We start from the raw sequence: 24,873 nt of genomic DNA, 5'->3' as shown, positions 1-24,873 counted from the left end.
TTCTGTGGCAGAGGCCTGAGACTCATTGTCTTTTCTTTGCTGGGGGGGAATTGTCCTTCTCGTCATTCTGATGAAGAGAGGTTGCGGGGTTGTCCAGAGCCCAAATTATTGACCGGGACCCAGGCCGTGCGCCCTTGTTTTATAGGGATCTTAGGGATGTGGGCTTCTTGATTTTTCAGCCTGCCTTCTGGGGGAGGGGCCTGTCACGCCGATACTCAGGCAACCCTGTTTGGGTAGAGTCTCCCTGTCCCCTGCGAGGGGGGATGGGGATGGGCACACTGTGAGCCGGTGTTTCCAGGCTTTTGTACTGTGGTGGCTTTCCCTGGCGGTTTGATGTGCCTCTTCTGAGAGTCAAAGCAGCAGTGGCCGAATCTTAGCCTCTGTCTCAGAACAGAGGGATTGCAGATCGTTCTCCACCGATGTTCTGGCCACTTTAACTCTGTTACTGTTGGTGCTGCTCAACCCTGCAGTGTTCCAGGATGTGTGCCCCACACCCAGCGTCCCAGCCCTCACTTCCAGGGCCGGCGCATCTCTGTCCTTTGTGTTTCTAATACCGCCAGCCCCCCCCCCCCCCCGCCCGCGCACGCTCCGAAGCTCTGGCCCTCAGTCTGGTGGCGTGCGTTCCCAGCTCACGGTCTCAAGTCTGCTCTCTCGCGGGTGCAGGTCCACGAGTCCGCCCGCTCCCCCGTGCAGGTGGCTACCAGCTTCCCGGCGCCCAAACACGGCGGCTCCCTACCCCTTCCGTTTATCTTCCGATATCTGTGCACGGTTTCACGGCTCCCCGCTTCGTACCTCGATACTCAGCGCTGGAGATGTTCACTTGTAGAGATCCAGATGTATCTTCCTGCGTCTCAGGCTGATTCCGTGGATGTTCAGGCTGGTTGGGTACCTATCCAGCTTGACTCAGGGGACCGGCTGAAAAAGGGGTCCCCTACTCCTCCGCCATCTTAACTCCGACCAGTTTATGGTTTCAATGAACATACAATCCTGTTTACACAGTATAATCACAGTCCATTGTGATTATACAGTATTGAATATTTCCTATATGTGTATAGATAATCAAAATATAAGAATATTTTCATCACCCCCCGAAAGACTTCTCATACCCCTTTGTGGTCACTCCCATCACTTACTCTCAGTTTTTGGGAACTGCTAATCTATTTTCTGCCTAAGGTTTGACTTTGTGCAGAAGATCATATACATGGAATCATACAGTATATAATGTATTGTTACATATATCAGTAGTTTATTAAAACGACTGGATTTTGTTTTTGAAATGAAAATGAAAAAAGCTATGTTTTCATTTAAAAATATGTAAATAGTTTAAAATAATAAAATAAAAAGGGCTAAGGCTACTCTATGTATAGGAAGCAGGGTCTAATTTTTAAAATTTCACATAGATGCTGATAAAGCAAAACTATTTATGGACCATTGCTTCATCCCCTTCCTCCTGTAGGAGAGACAAATGCCAAAGAGAATGCAAACTCCTCCCCATTGACTGGGCCATTTGGTGTATTTTCAACCATCTCTACTGCTGTTCAGACCACAGTGAGTAAAATGCATGATGGACTGTACCCGTCTGTGAATATAGTGGGCTTTTTTTTTTAGATCTCTTTCTCCCTCTTTTTCTTGAAAAGCTGCGAGGATTGATTACTGTTATGGGAGTCCAGATTGCCAAAGATCAATCACTCTGATCCTAAGGGTAGAGTGAGAGCTACTTGAAAACTTTCTTTAAAGAAGTAGGAAGCAGAAGATGAAGAGTAACAGAGAGGCAATGTACATAATATTTTATGGACTATGAATTCTGAGTTTGGTGGCCCTAGAAAATGTCCCTACTTTACAAAAATATTTTTCTCATAATTGCATAACTATAGATGATTAGAAACATTTTTTAAAAGGATTTTATAGGAAACTTTATGTCTTTCCTAATGAGGATAGATAACTAGCACTTATTAATTTTAACTTCTTGAAGTAAAACATATATATAGAAAAGTGAAATCATAAGTATTCAGTTTGAATTTTTACAATGTGAACACACTCAGACTAAGAAGCCAATATGATGGTATATCATAGGTTTTCCACCTGTACCCTCTCCCAGCCCTCTGCGCTTCTTCCTTTTGCCATCAAGATAACCACAATCCTGACCTCTGCCATTATAGATTAATTTTGCCTACTTTTAAACTTGACGTAAACGGAATCATACAGTATGTACCTGATTGTATTTGGCTTCTTTCACTCAACATTATGTTTGTATGATTTCTCCATCTTGTAGTCTGTGTGGTGTATTCCATTTTCTTTGCCGTATTCCATTATGTGACTATGTAGCACTTATTTATTCCATGGTTAATGATTACTGGGGTTGTTTCCAGTTTTTAGCTTTTACAAATAGTACTGCCATGAACATTTTGTATGTCTTTTGATGAGCCTCTGTACACATTTCTGTTGAGTATGCAACCATGTGTAGAGTTGCTGGGTCATAGGATATTCATGTGGTCAGCTGTAGTAGATACTGACATACAGTTCTACAGAGTGTTTAAACCTGTTTACATTCCCACAAGCAATGGATGATTGTTTTAGGTGCTCCACATTCTTGCCAGTGCTTGGTATTTGTTAGCCACTAGTTTATATAATCAAAACATGCAGATGTCTTTTTTCAGTATCACTGTAATGAAGTTGCATGTGTTTCCTAGGGAAAGAGCGTGATCAGTGGGGGTTTGGATGCCTTAGAATTCATTGGGAAAAAGACAATGGATGTAATAGCAGAAGGGGATCCTGGATTTAAAAGAACCAAGGGTCTGATGAACCGAAATTCTACATTGTCTCAGGTACTGTTGTCTCTACCCATTTACTTCATGTTTCTGTTTTGATCTGTATTTTTTCCTGTAGTAGATCTTGTTAATAATGCCTTTTGAAAACTTTTCAATGATATTTTTATTAAGGCTTTTTTGGGGTGGGGGGTAGCTGGTGAGAGCTCTGATATTAAGAAAAATGCCCAGTTCTTTTTCTCCTCCTCTTTCTTTTCTGTAGGAGCCTCCTGTCAGTGCAGTAGAAGGTGACAAGCCCTTTCATAGTTGTTGAGTACATTAATGTTTAAAGCACTTTCCACCTGGTTCCTTGGGTGTTATTTACCCTGTCCAGAATCGAATTATGTGTGACCATTTTTTCCCAGCAGCTCCTTAGCCTATCAGCTTCGAATTGCAGTGCCAGGAATGAAAGGGCAGTGCTCTGTCCTGTTACCATCTTAGCTTTGCTTCCTTCAGCTATCAGAACTCACCCTTGAGCTCTCATTACTTGTTTCAGGGTAAGCCTCCACCTTTTTTTCAGGTTTTACGAGAGGCAAAGGAGAAAGAAGAGCTGTGGACCTCCAATGATGTTGCCTTGGAAACAGACAAGAAAACTCATTATGGGCTCCTCTTTGATGAATTTCAAGGCCTCTCACATCTGGAAGCTCTGGAGATGCTTTCCCGAGAAAGTGAAATAAAGGTAATTCCAAACAAACAATTTCAAATGGATGGTCTCCAAGCAAAGGAGTGCTGCATAGTTTCTTCTCTGTTTGTACAGTTGGAAGATGAAATATATTTCACACGGAGGCTTGAGACTCTTTGAAAATACTATACCAAGACAAATAAACTAATGTTTGAACTAATTGCAGGAAATAGAAAGAGTCAGGTGTTATTTATTTTAATTTAAGTAGAAAAGGACAAGTTAACCAAGCGGTCTTAATAATACATCTGTATTTTGCCTTGGCCTTTTTTTTTTTTTTTTTTTTTTTTGGTAGTCTCTCAGGCTTAAGCTGCCAATTTGAATACAATTACCTCTTATTTTTTAATTGATTCAAGACTCTTTAACTTCCCCCTAATTTCTTAGCCATTGTTAAGCACTAATAATTTCAGGATGTTTCTGGCTTTTAATTTTTTTTTCTTAAGTATAAATTCTCCCTATCTTTCTGTAATGACTAGCCTCTTATATTAAGTTTCTTAAAGAATAGTTTGTATTGGCTGGTGAGCTCATAATTTTTATTTTAAGTTGGTCTGTAGCCTCTTCTCCATCTGAAAATGTTTTTCTTTTTCTTTTGTACTCTCGCAACTTCTTATTATTTTATATCCATTCAGGTGAAATCTATTCTTAATTCTCTAAGTGGAGAAGAATTAGGGACTCTAAAACTTGAATTGGAGCAACTCAAGGAAGCATTTTCCCTAGCAGAGTTCTGTGAGGAAGAAGAAGAAGAGAAAAAAGGTAATATGAAAATCCAGTATTTGAGTGGGAGGGATGTAGCATGTTTATATGCAGTGTATTGCCCTTGAAATAAATTATTTTCTAATTACACTAGTCTGATTTTACTTTTTGCTGCCTTGTCCCTGACTAGGTATTGAAATGAGCAGTTGGCCTTAAGTGCATATCTTTTTGCCCCACTCCTCCCTTCTGCCTCCAAACTGTTTGTGACTTTCTAGGTCTTACCTTGCAACTCAAAAAACGGCCTGCTTTTTTGGTTAGAGAATTGCCCTTGTTAGATTCCTGCCTCAGTCTGGCTGGTCATCCCTGTGAGCTTTTATATCCCCAGATACTGCTCCTGTGCCTCTCTGACTCCAGTGATCCCTATCCTTATCTTGAATTCAGGCATGTAGGGTGGCAGTTATTCAAAATGTGGGTGATAATTTGTCTTTTTTATTTTCCGAAGTTTTTTTTTTTTTATGTCATATTCTTAGTATCTGCATACTCTTGAAAATGCAAGTATAGTAACTACTCATTTTCGCAAAATTATAAGGAAACAAGGTCGTTTACATAAAGCATAATTTCTGGTCAACTGAGTCTTAAGCTTTTTTTTTTAAAGATTTTATTTATTTATTTATTTATTTATTTATTTATTTATTTGACAGAGAGAGACAGCTAGAAAGGGAACACAAGCAAGGGGAGTGTGAGAGGGAGAAGCAGGCTTCCCGCCAAGCAGGGAGCCCGATGTGGGGCTCGATCCCAGGACACAGGGATCATGACCTGAGCCAAGGGCAGATGCTCAGTTGACTCAGCCACCCAGGTGTTCCTCATCCTCACACTTTTATCTGAGCACAGCAACTACTTTTTATACCTAGATCTGTGGGGAGTACGTGACAGGATCTCCAAACATTTTTTGATCAACCCATAGCAGTAAAAGTTTTTTTGAGTACTTAGACTTAATGTATGTACATTTGATACTTAAAAATTATATATATGTACCGCTATAATAGTATATTACTTGCATTCTAAAGTATACCCTAAAATAGAAGTTTTTAAAGGATGAGACAAATGTACACAAATAAAAGTTCTGTTTTTCCTCCTGAACTCCATTGGATTATTTTATGAACCCTTTGGGGTACATGCATCCCAGTATAGATTCAGATACTCCCTTGCTCCCGAATAATTTAGAAGCTTTGGTAGGAAAACAAAATGCCTGTTAGATTTTAGATTTTTAGGCAGTAGGATTTGATTAGGAGTTGCTAAGAGGACATACACAGGTTACAGCTATAGTATTTAGGAGATCAGCTTTTCCCAAACCATATTATACTGGAGATCACCAAACCATTTGAATTCTCTGTCTTGAGCACCTTGAGAGAAGGAGAAAGGGATAACAAATGGAGAGAGAAGAACGAAGAAGGAATTTTTTTTCTAAGGGTTTTGGGGAGAAAACAGGTATGAAGAAGTAATCATTTGCCTGGTAAACCATGAACTGTTGACTAAGAAATACTCGTATAGATTGTAAGTGCTAGAAGATTTCTATATACAAGAGTTCTCCCTACATTGTACAGTTAAGAGAAGTCTTGATATGAGGAAATTAAGTAAGATTTAGATGAGTAGAAAGGAAAACAGGATTTCTTGCCATTTGTTTGGGTGTGTGTGTGTTTTTTTTATATTGACTCACCTATTTGCCTGTATGTTTCTCATATATAAGCGTTATGTGTTTCCCATCATCTCTTAGGCTTCTTAGCCACCAGCTTTCTTTTTTTTCTTAAATAATATTTTTTATTATGTTAGTCACCATACAGTACATCCTTAGTTTTTGATGTAGTGTTCCATGATTCATTATTTGCGTATAACACCCAGTGCTCCATGCGATACGTGCCCTCCTTAATACCCATCACCAGCCTAGCCCAAACCCCCACCCCCCTCCCCTCTGAAACCCTCAGTTTGTTTCCCAGAGTCCATAGTCTCTCGTGGTTCATTCCCCCTTCTGTTTACTCCCCCTTCATTCTTCCCTTCCTCCTTCTACCGATCTCCCTGCTATTCCTTATGTTCCATAAATGAGTGAAGCCATAAGATAATTGTCTTTCTCTGCTTGACTTATTTCACTTAGCATAATCTCCTCCAGTCCCGTCCATGTTGCTGCAAATGTTGGGTGATTGTTCTTTCTGATGGCTGAGTAATATTCCATTGTATATATGGACCACATCTTCTTAATCCAGTCATCTGTTGAAGGGCATCTTGGCTCCTTCCACAATTTAGTTATTGTGGACAATGCTGCTATGAACATTGGGGTGCATATGGCCCTTCACTACGTCTGTATCTTTGGGGTACATACCCAGTAGTGCAGTTGCTGGATCATAGGGTAGCTCTATTTTTAACTTTTTAAGGGACCTCCACACTGTTTTCCAAAGTGGCTGTACCAATTTCCATTCCCACCAACAGTGTAAGAGGGTTCCCCTTTCTCTACATCCTCTCCAACATTTGTTGTTTCTTGCCTTGTCCATGTTTGCTATTCTAACTGGCATAAGGTGGTATCTCAGTGTGGTTTTGATTTAAATTTCCCTGATAGCTAATGATTTTGAACATTTTTTCATGTGTCTGTTAGCCATTTGTATGTCTTCTTTGGAAAAGTGTCTGTTCATATCTTCTGCCCATTTTTTGATTTGATTATTTGTATCTCGTGTGTTGAGTTTGAGAAGTTCTTTGTAGATCTTGGATACCAGCCTTTTATCTGTAGTGTCATTTCCAAATATCTTCTCCCATTCTGAGCCAACAGCTTTCTTACCATGCTTCCAACATTCTGGAATCCCTTTTCCTCTTCCTTTCTTGTTATCCATCATCATTATTTCCTACTTGAATCCTGGATTGTTGCCTCAGCCTTCCTGCCCCCCTTTTTGTTCCCATTTCAGTTCATCCTCCACTCAGGAGCCAAAGTGGATCTTTCTAAAATTTAAATTGGACATATCTGTCTCTCTTTAAAAATCATTCAGTGTCTCCTCACTCCCTCAATAAAAAGCTTGAATTCCTCACCATGGTTTTTAAGGCCCTTTTTTACCTGGATCCTACTTAACTTTCTAGCTTCATTCTTACCTCTCTTCTCCTCCTTACATTAAGGCACTCCCAAACATATTAAACTTGTTGCCATGCTTTCTTTCACCTCTGCATGTTTTACTTGTTTTCACTGTCTGAGACTCTTCCTTTTCTCCTAAGTTGTACTCACTTTTTATGTCCTGACTTAAATTCCACTTTCTTGGAAGCACAGACATAGTACCTGCTTAGTGCCTTCACCAGTTCTCATTCCTACGTCTGGAATATAATATAAAGAGCACAGGATTTGGACCGGGGTGGGAAGACCAAGGTTTGACTCCTAATCTTTTCTATGAGATTTTGGGGAAATACATTAACCCCTTTAAGCCCTAGTTTCCTTATCTCTAAAATGGGATAATGGCACTTTTTACAAGCCCATTGGAAGACATCACTGGCATATGTAGAAGGATTCTGTAAGCACTAACGCACCATGCTCATTTACACTGCTGTTGCTGTGACCATTAGTGCTGCTGCTCCTGCCATGCCTGTCTTCCCCCTTACCACCCACCATCCCCATCCCTGTCAGTCTTTCTGCAGTGTCTTCAATGGGACTTGGGTTTTGTTGTACTTTTTTTTCTTTTTTAAAGATTTTATTTATTTGAGAGAGAGAGAGAGAGCACAAGCTGGGAGAGAGGCAGAGGGAGAGAGAGAGGTAGGCTCCCCAGTGAGCAGGGAGCCTGATGTAGGACTTGAACCCAGGACCCTGGGACCATGACCCACGCCCAAGGCAGATGCTTAACCGACTAAGCTACCCAGGCACCCCTGTTTTTTGTGTTTTTTTTTTAGGGGATGAAGACTTTACCAAAGAGATAACAGAGCTATTTTCCCAGCTGCATGTCTCCTCCAAACCTGAGAAACTTGCCAGGGTAAGTTATTACTTCTTGGTGATTTTCATTTTTTTTACTTGTGTTGATTTAGTGGATAAAGAATATTAGATTCTAACTTCCTGGCAAGGGTGTCACCAAATTGGGGGTATATTCCAAGTTCCATACCTTCTGCCTGCCTCCTGCTCTCACAGGTTAGCATGCAGATCTCACATCTGCACTGCCTGCCCATACTTCTGCCATCCTCACCTATTTTCATTTGGAATGCTTGCTTATCCGAAAGCTCACATTAGGTCACAGTGTTGGCAGTGCTCCCCAGCCTTCATGAGACCAGTGGGCTAGCCTCAATTGAGGTCTCCCTCTTCTCAGGGCTCTGAGTGATTCAAAGATGATGGAACGTGGCCCCGGCCCTTATGGACCTGGATGGAGGTTATTTCCCAGAGCCCAGTGGCCATTTAGCATGTGGAAATGAGAGTCCCATGGCCTAGGCCTTGGTCTTTGATGGTGATGTCTGAGCTATCTTCACACATTTGGAACACGGAAGGCCTTTGTCAAAGTGGGTAGGGAGGGTCTATTTTCAGAGCAGTACTCATGTTAGCATATATGCCAGTACCAGCTCATGGGACACTGTCCACTGGGTCTTGGGCTGCTTGCTGCCTCTTCATCCTCCTCTCCCAATCTCTGGAAATATCTCTGGACCAGTTAATGGCAGGCACACATTGCTGCCTGGCCAGGATGGCCATTACAGTCACCTGCATACCGCAGGGTAAGGAATGCGATACTTGATTTGTTATCCCACTGTCGCATGCCCAGTGAAAATGATGCATTCCCCAAGAAAGTTTTTCGGATCACTCCCAGGCAGCTCCTCTTCCTTAACTGTAGCACTTGACTTCAGCACTTTCTAGCTTGTATCATCATAGTGTTTTTTTAGCTGGAAATAATATCAAATTTAGAGAAAACTTGCACAGAGAGAGCAAATAATATTCATATATCTTTTATGCAGATACACCTGTTGTTACAGTTAACTCCATACATGTAATCATTCATGTTTGAGCATTTGTTCTCTCATTCCCTGTCCTATCCCTTCCCCTCCTTTTGCCCTTCGTCCCCTTCTTCCCCATACAGCACCACACACACATACACATACACGCATGCATGTTGTGATGATTATTGGGACTGTTTTGGGGAATTAATTATAAACATGATAGCCTCTTACTCATAAATATTTTAATATGTACCTGCTAAAAATATGGATATTCCCTTAAGTCACCACAGTAGTTACCACCTGCAGTAAACTTAACATTGACACCATATATTTTTTTAAAGATTTTATTAATTAGAGAGCAAGAGAGCGAGAGAGCGAGAGCATGAGCAGGGGAAGTGCCAGAGGGAGAGGGAGAGCAGACTCCCCTCTGAGCAGGGAGCCTGACCCAGGGCTCGATCCCAGGACCCAGAGATCATGATCTGAGCTGTAGGCAGACGCTTAACTGACTGAGGCACCCAGGTGCCCCTGATACCATATTTTTATTTAATCTGTTGTCCACTTGTTCACATTCTGGTTTTGGCAGTTGGCCCAACAATGTCCTTTGTATCAGATTTTTTCCTGTAACATTGGAGCCAGTACATAATTGTGTTTAGTTGTCATGTACTTTCAGTCTCTTTTAATCTGGAGTAGTTCTTCACTTTTCCTTGTCTTTTATGATGAGAAATACAAACTCCTTTCCCCCTGTATAAAAATAGAGTATTCCTCATTTGGGGTATGTCTGGTGTTTTCTCATGGCTAAAGTCAGATTATGTCTTCCCAGGCAAGACACTTCATAAGCGACGTTATATCCTTCCCAGGCTATCACACCTAAGGCACATGATGTCCATCTTCCCCTTATTGTGATGTGTTGCCTGATTTCTCACTGTATGGTTACAGTTTTTTCCCTGTGTTACTAACAAACTTTCTGTGGGGAGACATTTTAAGACCAACCAATATCCTGATCCTCATGATAATTTCCCTCCTAGATTGAGCATCTATCCATGATTCTTGCTGCATCAATGTTTACTGTGATGGTTGCAAAAGGATGATGTGTTTTAACCCCAGGATTTGTTCCACATTATCATTTGGCTCTTGGCATTCTACTATAGTTAAGAGCTCTCCCTTCTCCTATTTCTTTCTTTAGTATCTGTTATTTAATATGATCTCATGGGTTTCTGTTTTTTTCCTTTGGTTTGTAATTCATTACTGTTTTTAATTAGTTTGGTATTCAGATTGTCCTTCAAACGGACTCCTTTGTGACATGCCCTTATCATTGTTTGGAGTATTTCCTTATTTTCTGTCATAACAAGATATCATGGACTCACTTTGTACCTTCCATACACCAGTCCTGCAATCAGCCATTTCTTCAAGGAGCCGTAGTTCCTTTTTAGTAGTACAGGCTAAGATGTGGGTGGTAGGTGTGCTCTTCACTGCTGGGGTGTCTTTGCTTCTAGGCCCTGGGGGCAGAGCTAGGAAATGTACTCAGATACACACATCCCTATATTTGTACACGTACACACATACATAAGTTAGAGATCATGAATTCATCCTGGGAACTCCAATTTCAGTCCATCCCTACAGGGTTCTTGCCTTGCCTTTCTTCATGACACATTAGTGTCTCTCTTCTTCCACAGTAAGAACCCCATCTCCCAACATTAGCACATGTCCTTGTTTCCTCAGTTCTGTAATGCATCTGAAATAGTTTCATTGCTTTGCCCATGCTACTGTAAAACCAACCTATGGAAAGAATGTATGATTTATTTGCTTTCCCCCATGTTAATTTAATTTTCGAATATATGGAGTGTTATGTTTCTGAAAGTCAAAACTGTATAATTCCCATCCATTCCATTTTCCCTTCTCTTTTAGGTATTAAACTTTCTTGCTTTCTGGCATGTCCTCCTTGTGTGTCTTTTTTTAGATAAGTAGATATATTTTAAAGATAAGCAGATATGTTTTCTTCTTATACAATAGTTAACATACTGTGTATGTAATAGCATTTTGCTTTATTCACTTAACCTTATGCGTATGTATTTCTATATATGTATCATAAGTTGTTTTTACTTGTTTTTTTAAATGTGTACCTCCCATCCTGAATCTTTTTTTTTTTTGTTTTAAGACTTATTTATTTGAGAGAGAGAAAGAGATTGTGCACAGAGGGGAGGCGCAGAGGGAGAGAGAGAATCTCAAGCAGACTCCCTGCTGAATGCAGAGCTTGATACAGGGCTGATCCCACGACCTTGAGATCATTACCCGAGCCAAAATCAAGAGTCAGAAGCTTAACCAACTGAGCCACCTGGGTGCCCCACCTTCCATCCTAAATCTTAAATTTCTTCAAGACTGGATCTTTGCTTTATTGGCCCTTAAAATCCCAGATCTACTTACTACTTCTTACTTTGTAGTTGAGCAAGTTGTTTAATCTCTCTGCCTCAGTTCCTCTGGCTGTGAGCTAGGGATGATGTAGAGTTCTTGTGAAGAATTAATGTGTTAATACACACAAAACTTTTATGGAGTCTCTGGCTCATAGTAAGTGATCACCACTGATGGTCCTAGGTATAGAAGCTAGCCCCATGTATTATACATTTAGGTATTTGATAAATATATGTATGTCAAGTAACTTTTATTTTGCTAGGTGCTAGGGAAACAGTAATGAAAAAGACAGAATTTGTGTACTCAAGGAGATCATAATAATAAGTTATTTTAAAAAGGCAAGTAACCCCTTAGCTGTTTGGTAATACTAGTCATTCTCTGAAAGCAGTCTTCATATTGTTTACATTTTGGGTTTTGAGTCATGAGAGGTAGAATAGTTAAAGGTCAGGGCCTGATTTTCCCCCAAGGATTTATATGGGAGACTGTGTCATATAGGGGAAAAGCAATGAAGCAGGAGTCTGAGAACACAGTTCTGATTCTTATTCTGACACATGTGATGTGGGCAAATCCCATTTCTTTTCTAGGCTTCATTTTTTTTCCAACTAATAAAAAATAAGTGGTTGGAGTAGCTAAGCTCAAAGGTCCTTTTTAATTCCTAAATCTCTAGGTCTTTCCAGTGGGAAGTTCCAGACTGAATTCTGGGTGTGAGGTGTGGGTAGCATTGCTGATTTTCAAAAGGTATGATAAGTTACCTTGAGTTGGCACAGTAGTTCATGATGACTTCAATTAATGTATTTATTACAAGAGCTGTCATTTTGAGTATGTACTCTGCCTACTTAAATATCTCCTTCAAGTATACTACTTTTATGATACCGCTTTCTTCTTTTGTGTGGCCTTATCTCTCCATTTTTCTTTCTTATTTTAATCTGAGATAAATCAATCCCTGGTTTTTCTCTCATTTTATCTCTTCAGAGGAATTGCAGAGCATTTCATATATTATTGAGACTGTTAGTCATCTGTTAGGATTCTTTCCAGCCTCATCTCCCACTGTTCTCTTCTCTCAAAATCTCACCACTCCATCCTCATCTTCTACCATGCTTCTCCCATATTGGTCTACCTTCTGTTCCTTCAGTACACCCACCTGATTTCCCTCTGCTTACAACTCTTGTTGTCTAAATATTTGCATGGCTGACTCCTTTTAACCTTCAGATTTCAGTTCAAATTTCACTCCTTGAGACCCCTCCTGACCACCCAAGCCGAGTCTGCCTTCTCATCCAGTCCATACTTTCCATCGCTCCATTTTATTTTCTTCACTCATTTGTTTGTTTGTTTGTTAATTGTCTTTCTGCTCTAGGGTAAAGAAGAGCAGGACCATGGTTTATATTAGTCGCCACTGCATTCTCAGCACCTAGGACAGTGCGTAGTAAATATTTGTAATGGATGAACTAATTAACAAATGCACTGTCTGCTCTGGTCTTACTAGTTGCTTCACAGTTTTCTCAGCACATTTTGAGTTTTCTTGTTTCCAGTCTTTTATATAGTTTTTCTTTTATTTGAGAAGTTAATGCATAGGGAAGTTATAAATCAGAGCCAGGTTGTTCTTGAGGTAATTTTAATGGGAGTTCCTGCATCATAGAAGAAAGAACCTTGAAATGAATGTCTGGGTACATAGGTTCTGCTCTAGCTCATTCATGATGTACCCTTGGGTATAGCCCCATCTGTTGATTTTAAAGGCTCAACCCCAGTGCTATATATGTAATAAAACCTGTGATTCTCATTTCTCAGCTGGAATGACTCTCGTGGTCTTCCCTGAATTCCTATTGCCTGCTTACAGCTCTGAGCACATTCTGTCTATATAAAGTTCCTCAAGTGGATTCCTTCATTTAATGACAATAAACCTTTTCCTAGAAGCCAGAACACTCTCAGTTGCAAATGGCAGAAACTCTAGTCAGACTGGCTTAAGAAAAAAGGGGCATTCATTAGCTCAAGAAACTAGAAAATCAAGGGGCAAGACTGGCTTCAGGCATGGCTTTCTACCCAGGAACCCCACCCACCCTCCACCCCAATCCCCATACCAATCTCTTGACTCTGCTTTCTTCTGTTTTGGCTTTATTTTTAGAGAATCTTTTCCACATAGTGGTAGGATGACTACTGGCAACTTCAGGGTGTCTTTTTTTTTTTTTTTCAGTTGTATAACTCCAACAGAAGGAGGGCTTCCCTTCCCCAATAATTTTATCGGATGTTCTGAGGCTGACGCCTATTGACTTGGGTTGGGGTCACTTTTCCATCCATGAAGTAATTACTGTATGGACAGGGGGTATTAACATTGGTAATTAAACCTGAATTGTTTGCCAACCCTTGAAGCCAGAGGGTGGAAGCAACCCCACCCAAACCACATGAACTGAGAAAAATCTGGAACCTTCCACTAAAAGAAAGGAGATATGGTTGCTGGCTAGGTAAAAACAGTAGGCATCCTTTATAGTGTGCCAGGCACTGGGTGTGCACATCCAAATAAGACAGTCTGTAACTATCCTATAGCAGTGTTGTTTATGTAGGAGATAGACACATTTAATTTCAGTATCTTTTGGTAAGTACTAAGTTGAAGGGAGGGTGCTCAGGGGACTGTGGACACACGGAAAAGGGTTGTTTAGGTGCCCAGTCTCCTGGAAGATTTTTGAAAGTTACCTGGAAGAAGCAATGTCTGGGTGGAGGATTGAAAGAAAACTAAAAGCTGCCTTTATTTAGAGAAAAGAAAAGGGTGGGGAAGGGCATTCTAACCTAAGGGAATAGCAAGAATGAAGAATGGGCACATTATAGATTATTATTATAAGATCTTAAAATGGAAATGGTCAGAGATGAAGCTGGAGATATAGGTAGGGTCTAGGTCACGGGTACTTCTTCAGTCATGTCAAAGAACATGATCTGGTTGATGGGGAGCCATTGAAGGGAAGAGGAATGATCAGCCTATAAAATACCATAATATGTATGTCCAGCAAGCAGTTGGAATATGTTGTTTTCAGGAGAGGTCAGTGCTGGAAATAAGGATTTAGGAGTTTGCAGCAGGTAGAGAATACTTAAAATTATAGGAACAAGATGGGTTGAGGGAAGACGGAATAGGGTGAGACAAGTAGAGAGCCAGGCTAGAACTCCAGGTGATGCTGGTGTTTAAGGGGCTGAAAAAGAAGGATCAATACATTCATACAAGAGCCTGAGGAGGAATGCTTATAAGGGTGGAAGCAGAACTGGAAGATGGTGGTATTATAAAAGTCAAAACCAGAAACAACTCAAAGACCCATCATCGGGAGAATGGTAAATTATGGTACATGTATAAAATGAACTACCACACAGCAAGAAATAAGAATGAGCTACTGATACTTGGAATAGCGTGGATAAACCTAACGGTATGTTGGGCATAAGAAGCCAGACACAAATTAGAATGGACTTAAGATTTCATTTGTATGCATCTTAAGGATAGGTAAAATAAATTTACAGTGAGGCAGAAGAATGGTTACCTTTGGGCAAGGGGAACGGTGACTCAGTTTGAGCAGTATTGACTAGGAAGAGGCATGAGGGGACCTTCTATTCTAGGGTGATGGGAATGTTCTCGATCTTGATCTAGGTCGCAGTTACAAAGACATATACACATGTGAACATTTCTTGAATTGTGCTCTGAAGATTTGTGCACTTTATGTAAGTTATACCTCAGTTTTCAAAAAGGCCAAAGGATTAGAGAATTTCAAGAAGGAATGAGTGGACAGTAGTGTTAGGTGTTGTCAAGAGAAGTAGTAAGGTAAGTAGATAACGTGTATAATAAATGTATGTTCGGGTGAGAACAAGAATGCTGACTTACATGATGCTAACATGTTCCTGGTAGGTGCACAATGTGTGCAGTCACCTTTTGGTGAGCTGAATTGAATTGTTACGGGCAGTGATCTTTTTCTTATTTAGGCAAGAAATACTGCCTACGAATGGATCAGTACATCTCTGGCCAAGCCATTAGAAGAGAAGGAAGAAGAAGAGAAACAGTTGGAAACAGAAAAAACTGACCAAATCAATAAAAATTCAATAGAGGTACCAAAGCAACTAAACCTTTTTTTCTTTTTTAACAGTGTGGAAATGTGGGTATCATGATGAGGGATGGAGGCACCTTCTGTTTTCTTGCGTCACTACTCGTCATTTCAACCTTATAATCCAAGCTTGTAGCAACCTTGTTCCAGACTGTAGGATGAAAGGAGTGAAGGAAAAGAGACTTAAGGGTTTGTGTGTGTTGTATCATGAGGAAAGTTCCCAGAAGCTACTACAAGCCACTTTTTTTATCTAAATCTTTTGGCCAAAACATAGTCACATGGTCACAACTCGCGTTGGGGGAGCTTCTGTTTTTATAGTTATGAGCCCAGCTGTAAAATGACATCCCTGCTGTGGTAGAAGAAGAGGTTTATTGAAGGGCATCCATTGGTCTCTGCTGTTTTCAAGATACCGAATCCTCCAGTATGAGAGAAGCAAGCTGACATCATTTCCTCTGGCTAAAAAAACCCAAAAAACCAAATGCCTTGTTTTGTTTTTCCCTTCAGGATATCCATGCATTTGCAATCCGGAGCCTAGCAGAACTGACTGCCTGCTCAATTGAACTGTTTCACAAAACAGCAGCTCTGGTTCTGCATGGCCAGAAGCAGGAAGTGACAGCCATAGAAAGGAGCAAAACTCTTTCCCAGTAAGTATAAAGGGAATCCCTGTAAATGCTGCAAATTGCTCAGAGTTTTCTCAGCTACCTTCCAAAGTTTTAAGAAACTTTCCTCTCAACAAGATGCTATTCACAGGTTAGAGGTTTGTTCATTTTGGGTTTTAGTTATTAAGTAGCCAAAGTGGCTATTTCTTTTCATTGAGCCATAAGTCTACATTATAAATGTTTTTATTAACTGGTTGTTTTATTAATTGTTTTTTATTATTGATAATCTGAAAATTAGTTCTCAGGTTATTGGTTTTAATAAAAATAAAATTTTACATGAGTAAAAACAGAATGGTTCTTTTTAAAAAAATTTTAAGAAGATTTTATTTATTTATTTGACGGTGAGAGAGAGAGAAAGTGCATGCATAAATGGGGAGCGTCAGGCAGAGGGAGAGGAAGAAGCAGGCTCTCCACAAACAGGGGGAACATCATACAGAGGGAGAGGGAGAAACAGGCTCCCCGCTTAGCAGGAAGCCTGACATGGGGCTCGATCCCAGGACCCTTGGATCATGGCCTGAGCCGAAGGCAGAGGCTTAACTGATTGAGCCACCCAGGTGCCCCAAAACACAGAATAGTTCTAAGAACCTCAATTCTTAATAATGTTTATATTCATTATTGAGTGCTGATTATATGCTAGGCATCATGCTAAGGGACTTACGTGTATCATTTCTAATTTATACAATAACTCTAAAGGTAAGTGATTAGTCCCACTTTAAAGAAAATGAAGAATACAGACCCAAGAGAAATGAAATAATCTGCCCAGTTTGTGCAGACTGGGATTTAATCCTAGGCCAGGTTAAGTCCCTAAGCCCCCTTTCCCGCCATATTGCTGATTTTGAGTAAGAATTTCAAAAATAATAGAAAGTAGAGAGTCATAAGAGAAAAAAAGATCTGCTTTCTAAATAAATCTAAATAATGAGAATTTTCACGGGAAAAAAAAATGTGTGGGAGTGTCTAGTGTGTTAGGATTGGGAGGGGCCCTTGATGTTTTCCAGACCTCTTCTTTACCCATAACTTCACTGTTCTATAACATCCCGCAGCAGGGGGCTGGTTTTGTCTTCAACATCTTAGGATGAGGGACTCAACTTCACAGTAGCCTGTTTTTTGGAAAAGTGGCTGTTTCCACTTTTCCACGTGTATATCTGTGTTTATATGTACACGTATGCATATATATGTATGTGTACAGTAGGTATATGTGTGTATAAACACACACACATATGTATGGTCTCCCCATTAATTATCAGTAAGTTAGAATCCATGGAAACTGGGCTTTTGCTTGTTTACTGTTAACTCCCCAGCTCTTAGAACAGTACCTGGTACATAGAAGACTTCCAGTAAATATTGTTGAATGATTGAATGCATATTTATTTTAACTACACTTGTGAATGGAATGTAGGATCTTTTCAGTACTACCTTATCTTCTTAAAATGTATGTTAGTTATTTCCTTTGATTTAACTTGAAAATCTAGTACTTTTAGAGGATTTTGCAGAAAAATGTTTTCCCAAGGACTGAACCTCCTCTGCCTGCAGCATGAATGCCTGCTCAAATGGGTCCCCAGATACATCAAGTAGCTGATGAAGGCATATTTACTCCCTTTAAAAAAAGCTTTCTTCTTTCACATTTATTACCAGGAGTGATTTGTTTTCTTATGGTTGTTAAATATGCTTATTTAAAAAAAAAAAAAGAGAAAGAAAAACAAAAAGAGGAACCCTCCTGACTTTGCTCACTTCTTTCCTAGGATGACAGTTGTGTTGTGTAAAGAGTTGTCTTCTCTGTCTAAAGAGTTTACCATCTGCCTAACAACTGCCGGGGTAAGAATTCTGGCCTTTTATTGGGCTAATATCTGTTCTGTGGGCTTTTTAAAAGCAGCTCTATTAATATAAAGTTTTTGTACCATAAAATTTTCCCATTTCAAGGGTACCATTCAGTGGTTTTTAGTATATTTACAAAGTTGTGCAACTATGACCATAACCTAATTTTAGACGGTTTTCATCATCCCCCAGAAAACCTCATACCATTAGCAGTCACTCCCATTCCCTTCCCCTCCACACTCTCCTAGCGCGAAACAACACTAATCTGCTTTCTGTCTATAGATTTGCCTATTCTGGACATTTCATATATATATGGTGTCATACAACATGTGATATTTTGTGTCTGATTTCTTTCAGTTAGCCTAATGTTTTTGAGATTCATCCACATTGTAGCATGTATCGGTACTTATTTTTGTTACCAAATAATCTTTTATGGACATATACCACATTTTTCTGTTCATCCATTCATAGACATTTGGATTGTTTCCATTTTTCAGCTATAATCAATAATGTTGCTATAAACATGCATTTGTGTTTTCATTTCTCTTGGGTGGATAGGTAGGAGTGGAATTGCTGGGTCATATGGGTAATGTGGGCCATTGAAGAACTGCCAAACTGTTTTACAAAGTGGCTGTACCGTTTTACATTCTTGCCAGCAGTATTTGAAAGTTCCAATTCCTCCACATCCTCCTCAACACTTGCTATTGTCCATTGTTTTTTGTTTTTGTTTTGTTTTGTTTTTAAATGTTAGCCATCCGAGTAGGTGTGAAGTGGGTATCTCATTGCAGCTTTTATTTGCATTTCCCTGATGGTTAATGATGTTGAACTTCTTTTCATGTACTGTTGGCCATTGGTATGTCTTAAAAGAAATGTCTTTCCTAGTTTGCCTACTTTCAAATTGGGTTTTTTTAAAAAAAATTATAAATTGGGTTATTTATTTCATTATCTTTTTGTCATTTATAATTTTAATCATTTGCCTTTTTATTACTTACTATTATTGAGTTGTAAAAATGCTTTATGTATTCTGGGTATAAGTTCATTATCAGATGCATGATATGCATGTATTTTCTCCCAGGCCATGGGTTGTTTTTTTCTTTCTAGATAGTGTCCCTGCACAAAAGTTTTTAATATTGACAAAGTCCAGTTTGTCATTGTTCTCTTTTATCACTGTTCAGTACTTCTGGTATTATATCTAAAGAATCATTGCCTAACCCAAGATCATGAAGATTTACTCCTGTGTTTTCTCCTAAGAGTTTTCTTGTAGCTCTTCCATGTATGTCTATGATCCATTTTGAGTTAATTTTTTATGTAGGGTGTGAGGTGGGGTACACCTTCATTCTTTTGCATGTGGATATCACACTTGCATGTCTCAGCACCATTTGTTGAAAAGTGTTTCCCTATTGAATTGTCTTGGCCCTTTTGTCAAAAACAATTAACCATAGATACACAGGTTTATTTCTGGACTCTCATTTCTATTTTATTGTTTATATGTGCGTGTATCCATATGCCAGTGCCATATTGTCTTGTAGTAAGTTTTGAAATCATGATGAAATCTTCCAACTTCGTTCTTCTTTTTCAAGATCTTTTATCTTTTGGGGGCCCTATGCATTTTCATGTGAATTTTAGGATCAGCTCATGTATGTTTAGCTGATTTTTGCAACTTATTTTTGTTTTCTCATTTTATGAAATTTGCAGTATATTTTGTGCTACTCTTTGGACATGTAGACCTTGATAAAATAAAAACCCTAAAGTTTGGCTCTAGTTTTAAGGAGCAGCGCCTTATTTAGACTGTGACAGTCCTTATACTTTGCACTTGCCAACCAGGAGGAGAGTTGTAATTAAAACAGCTCAAGCTTTTTTTTCTTTTTAAAGGAATTGTAAAAATTTACTGAGGTGTGTAAACTATAGAACATGATCAGAAATCAGTAACCTTGAATTAGGATAAAATCAAGGGCATTTTAAATGAGCAAATAAAAATCACTTTGTAGTAAAACCAAATTCATAGATACAGAGAACAGATTGGTGATTGCCAGGGGGAGTGAAGGGTGGCCTAAACAGGTGAGGGGGATTTAAAGGTATAAACTTCCCGTTATACATAAGTTATGGGGATGTAATGTACAGCGTAGTGATTATAGTTAATAATTCTGTACTGCATTTTCGAAAGTTGCTATAAGAGAGTATATCTTGAAACTTCTCATCACAAGAAAAATTTTTGTAACCATGTATGGTGACACATGTTAACTAGACTTATTATGGTGTTCATTTTGTAGTCTATGTAGATACCAAATCTTGTTGTACACCTGAAACTAGTACGGTGTTGTATGTCAGTTATACCTCAATTTAAAAAAATCACTTTGTAATAAGTATATAAGTGTCAGTGTGGCAGCAAATTCTGGGCCCTTAAACTTATTTAAGAGCGTAGCCCAAATTAACTTTTCTTACTTTAGGAGTTTAGATTATTCCTGTAAGGGATAATCCTGGGATTGTCTTTTTTCCTTAATGCTGTCTTTAAAAGAGCTTCTGGTCTTCCTGAAGCTAATCTTCTGAGGCCAAATCTTTCCATGTGTTTCACATAAAGATACTTTAACCCAGCAAGTGAACTATAAAGTGCTAACACATGGGGGTAATAAATTTCCATGATTTATTTCCATGTTTTTCAGACAGCCTATCTTAAAAACCATTGAGTATTTTGAGCACATGTTCCATATCTGCATATTCTGTTTTAAAATTGTTCTAAAGTTTCTGGTCATATGTATCATTTCTACCCCCTCTTCCAAAATGAAGATACTTTTTAAAGTCAATAAAAAACTACAAAGGAATACACTGTCAATTGGACAGCACAGGAAGATATAAAGAAGGAAATTTAAAGCACTTCCAGAGATGATATTTTGCTCTTTCTCAGTCCAGACTTTTTCTATACTTAAATTATGTATGGGGGTGTGTGTGTGTGTGTTTATGTGTGTGTGTGTCTGTTTCAAAGTGGGATCATACTCTGCCTACTGGTGCTCACTTAACAGTGTGTCTTTTTTTCTAGGTCAAAGAAAAGGCAGACATTCTTAATCCCCTAATCACTGCAGTATTTCTAGAGGTTAGTAGTTAATTGTAAGTCTCTAACTTTAAGGGTATTAGGTATTATTAATAAGCTCTTCTTCAGTCTTTGTTTTTGGCTTTTTTATTTTTTTAATCACATTGGTAGTTTAGCCATACTGATGCAGGTGTGACCAAAATGGTGTGTAGTTGATGCAAATTCCCTATTCATCATTACAGAGCATAATGATGAAGCTGCTATGTAAAGTGCAGACCAGCAGTGGACTGTCAGTAGTTAGTACTATCCACTGGCAGCTGATGGACGATCCTTAGTAATGAAACACCTTCTGGAGACCAGGGGTAAACTTGAAGGGCTGAAAATTACAAACAGGCAAACACTGCTTCTGAAAGGACTGAAGTTTATACAGGGGAGATTTGTTACAAAACAAGACAAAACATTTTGTTGTGTCATTTCCTTGCCAAGAAAATTTTTTTGTCACAGGTACCTGCGTTTACACAGGTCCATTAGATCTAAGGAGGTGGGTGGTTTAAGTCCACGGAAAATGGGGATGTAAGAGGATCACATGATCGATTATATTGCCTCCTTGTGTGACACTTTCTGCATTCCATATTTTAAAAATTCTGTCTTGTCAATTAATGGTGCAAACAATTAGACGTTTGAAGATCTTTTTAAAATATATTTATGTAAGGGGAGATAATTCGTTAGGTTTTATTTTTTTATTATTTTTTTAAGATTTTATTTATTTATTCTACAGAGATAGAGACAGCCAGCGAGAGAGGGAACACAAGCAGGGGGAGTGGGAGAGGAAGAAGCAGGCTTGTAGCGGAGGAGCCTGATGTGGGGCTCGATCCCATAACGCCGGGATCATGCCCTGAGCCGAAGGCAGACGCTTAACCGCTGTGCCACCCAGGCGCCCCAATTCGTTAGGTTTTAAATATGAATTGAAAAAAATTTTTAACAATTGGGCTGTTAATTCTTTAAAAATTATCACCAAGGAACTACCTTTAATTTCTTAACTGCACAGTTTCCCTTGAATATCAGGGTAATTATTCTGAATATTAACACTTAAATAGTGTTTTTAAAACTTTGTGATTAAGTAGATGGCAGAGTGGTATAGGTGAGAAGTTTGTAAACCAGGAGCCTAGTTTTGTCCTGGATCTCCCCTGATTTGCTGTGTGACCTGGACCAGGTGTTTACCTTCTTGACAGTCTCATCTTTAGGTGCAATATAAGAGATTTAACTGGATGATCTCTGAGGTCTCTTTTGGTTGGAAAATTTGGCAGCAAATGTCACATTAAAGTTTAAATAGGAGTACGTGCTATTGATAAATCCAAAAAAGGTAAAGTCACTTAGTAAATTTTCCTTATTGCTATTTGGATTTGGTTGTTCTTGATTACATATTTGGAAGAGTCTTGTCCTTGAAATTATATATTTTTAACTTCATGTAATGAACTCTCTATTATTCTTCTGGACGATCAAAACTTGTTAGCTATGAAGTCTGGAGAACTCTGAGCATATTCCATAAATATGTCTGTTGTACCAGATAGAAATATATCTATGCTTACCACCTTTGAAAGCAGTTTTCTTTGTTCGTATTTATAGTCCCTGTCTTGTATTTACTAATTATATTGAGTCCATGGAAGAAGAGCTGTCATAATGGACTGAAAATCCTATTGGTGTAAGATTCATAGCCTTCTAAAGTCCTTTGAGTAATTGACTAAAATGTTGTGACGGAACCTACCCATTTAGTAGAGGAATAAATAAGCTTCAAATGCCAAATTCAAGCAGTATGTCAAAGAACAGATACCATTTCTGATGGGCAAGTTGGACAAAAATGCTGACATTCTTTTTTGGTACTGTCACATCTTGAGAGCTAGATCGTTCTTTCTTCTCTTCACTTTAACTAACATGGTTAGTTTGTGCTTTTGTTTGCCAGGCTACAGATCAGTTAGATTGTACAAGTTAATCTGTTTTTGTTGTCTTTTAGTATATTTTCTCTTTTCAGTGACTGTGATATTTTCTTTTTTTCAATCTTGACAGGCATCAAATAGTGCTTCCTATATTCAGGATGCCTTTCAGCTGCTCTTACCTGTGCTGGAGATCTCTCTCATTGAGAACAAAACCGAACTGCCAGAGGCATGAGCTGCAGGCCCAGGGTCTTTGTCAGAACATTGAAGAACAGAGAAGATTCAGCCCAAAACTTGTGACAGCCAAGAAATGCCACTCTCTTTTAGGTACCCCTGAAGAAGTGAAGGAGAAACGATTATTTTAGTGTATAAAATTTAGGCAGGAGAGCAGGTTTAAAGGACGTTTGTTACCTTCATTGCTTGGCTGAAATATTCAGGTCTTCACACTGCCCTTCCAAGTTGTTAGAATTATTAAATTATTTGAGAAGAAACTTTTATAGGAAGTTCAAGAATAATAGCTCTAGATAAAGGTTAATGGAGTACTCAGGCAAAAATACTGCTTCTTCTTGGACATGATGCAAAACACTAACAGGTTTGTTATGGTTCTGTGTGATTTTGCAGCCCACTGATATAATTGGTTGTGAAGCAAGAGAGAAACAATTTAGTACTCTAGAATTCCTGTGCTTGATCTATTGATGCCATGCCCTTTCTCCTTTCTATAATAAAATCTGTGGCTTTAAGAAAACAGTATATAGAAACTGTAATGATTACCTAAATTCTTTGGACTTGGTTAGAAAGTTTCGTGTGTTCTTTAATTCTCAGTAGATATTTGGCATGAAGGAGAAACATCTGAAATGTACCCAAAGCCACATGAATTAACTACAGCAAAGTGCCCTTTGGCTTCAAACTGCTCTCCTACCCTAAGGTGACAAGCTTCAACTCAGCTGGGTTCCAGACCAACAGGTGCAACTTAGAGAAACAGTTTCAGGTTTGCAGGTATCCCGAGTCTCTCCAGGATGTTTTTCATGCATACCTTACATGCAGGATCAATTCTGTAATAGCCAGCTCCAAAGGAGTATCGAAACTCTTTTAGTCATTTGAATATTGTTGAAGGGGATTATAGAATCCCATAGAAATCATTTATAACAGGATTTAACCTGTAAGACACAGTACAATATGTTTTTCCTTATTCTTTTTTGTTTTGTTTTAATGTATTCCTTAGCATGTTTATAAATATAACTTTTATCCGTTAAATCTTAAGCCTTCTTTTGTTCTCTTCAACAATGTAAGAGGCTAATAAGGTGTTATCTTCCTAAAAGTTATTTGGTATCCACTCTTTTAAAAAAATTCTCCAACTTTGTGGTTGGAGGTAACTTTTGTGAGCTCTACTGCTCATCTTCTAAAACCTTTAAATAAAATGTAATAATTATGTCAATTGATTCTTTCACTTTCACTTACTTTTCCAAACATAAGCCTAAATATCTTTTTCAGACCAAAGAAATAGCAAAGCAAGGCTCTAACATTGATCTCAACACTATTTCTATGTAATTGCCTTATTTGGGGGTAAGGGACAGTTTGTAAGCAAGGAGGAAATAAATAGATTTGGGCTAAAAAGTTACCTCATTAGCACTAAAATGTCACTCTGCTTATGTTCTGTTCTGATATGATCAGAGAACTTTCAAACATTTCTTTTTTAAGGTAAGTCTCACCCTTCCCAAAGTGAGTAATTCTGAAATTTCGGAAAAAACAATTGGCTGTGGTTACTAAAGCTGGTGTCCCCAGTCCTTATTTGTTGCTTCAAGCCCATTTGCTGTGTCTGATCCTGGTTTAGGAACTACTCACACTGCTGACCACCTGTTCAG

General features: G+C 38.9%; 1 protein-coding gene across 1 annotated transcript in view; it reads left to right on the top strand.

The window, feature by feature from the left end:
• Positions 1-24,446, top strand: part of FAM114A2 (family with sequence similarity 114 member A2) — a 35,891-nt gene extending 11,445 nt beyond the window's left edge. The window contains exons 5-14 of the mRNA XM_026510834.4: positions 1,457-1,548; positions 2,691-2,825; positions 3,325-3,483; positions 4,113-4,236; positions 8,089-8,168; positions 15,466-15,588; positions 16,089-16,228; positions 17,983-18,055; positions 21,090-21,143; positions 23,145-24,446. Coding sequence (XP_026366619.3) covers positions 1,457-1,548; positions 2,691-2,825; positions 3,325-3,483; positions 4,113-4,236; positions 8,089-8,168; positions 15,466-15,588; positions 16,089-16,228; positions 17,983-18,055; positions 21,090-21,143; positions 23,145-23,246 — 1,082 coding nt within the window. The 3' untranslated portion in view covers positions 23,247-24,446. The remainder of the gene's footprint in view (positions 1-1,456; positions 1,549-2,690; positions 2,826-3,324; positions 3,484-4,112; positions 4,237-8,088; positions 8,169-15,465; positions 15,589-16,088; positions 16,229-17,982; positions 18,056-21,089; positions 21,144-23,144) is intronic.
• The last annotated feature ends 427 nt before the right edge of the window (positions 24,447-24,873 follow it).

Source organism: Ursus arctos, unplaced genomic scaffold (assembly GCF_023065955.2).
Source record: "Ursus arctos isolate Adak ecotype North America unplaced genomic scaffold, UrsArc2.0 scaffold_15, whole genome shotgun sequence".
Lineage (NCBI taxonomy): Eukaryota > Metazoa > Chordata > Mammalia > Carnivora > Ursidae > Ursus > Ursus arctos.
Note: the sequence above shows the minus strand (reverse complement) of the source record. Positions and strands in the feature narration are given on the sequence as shown.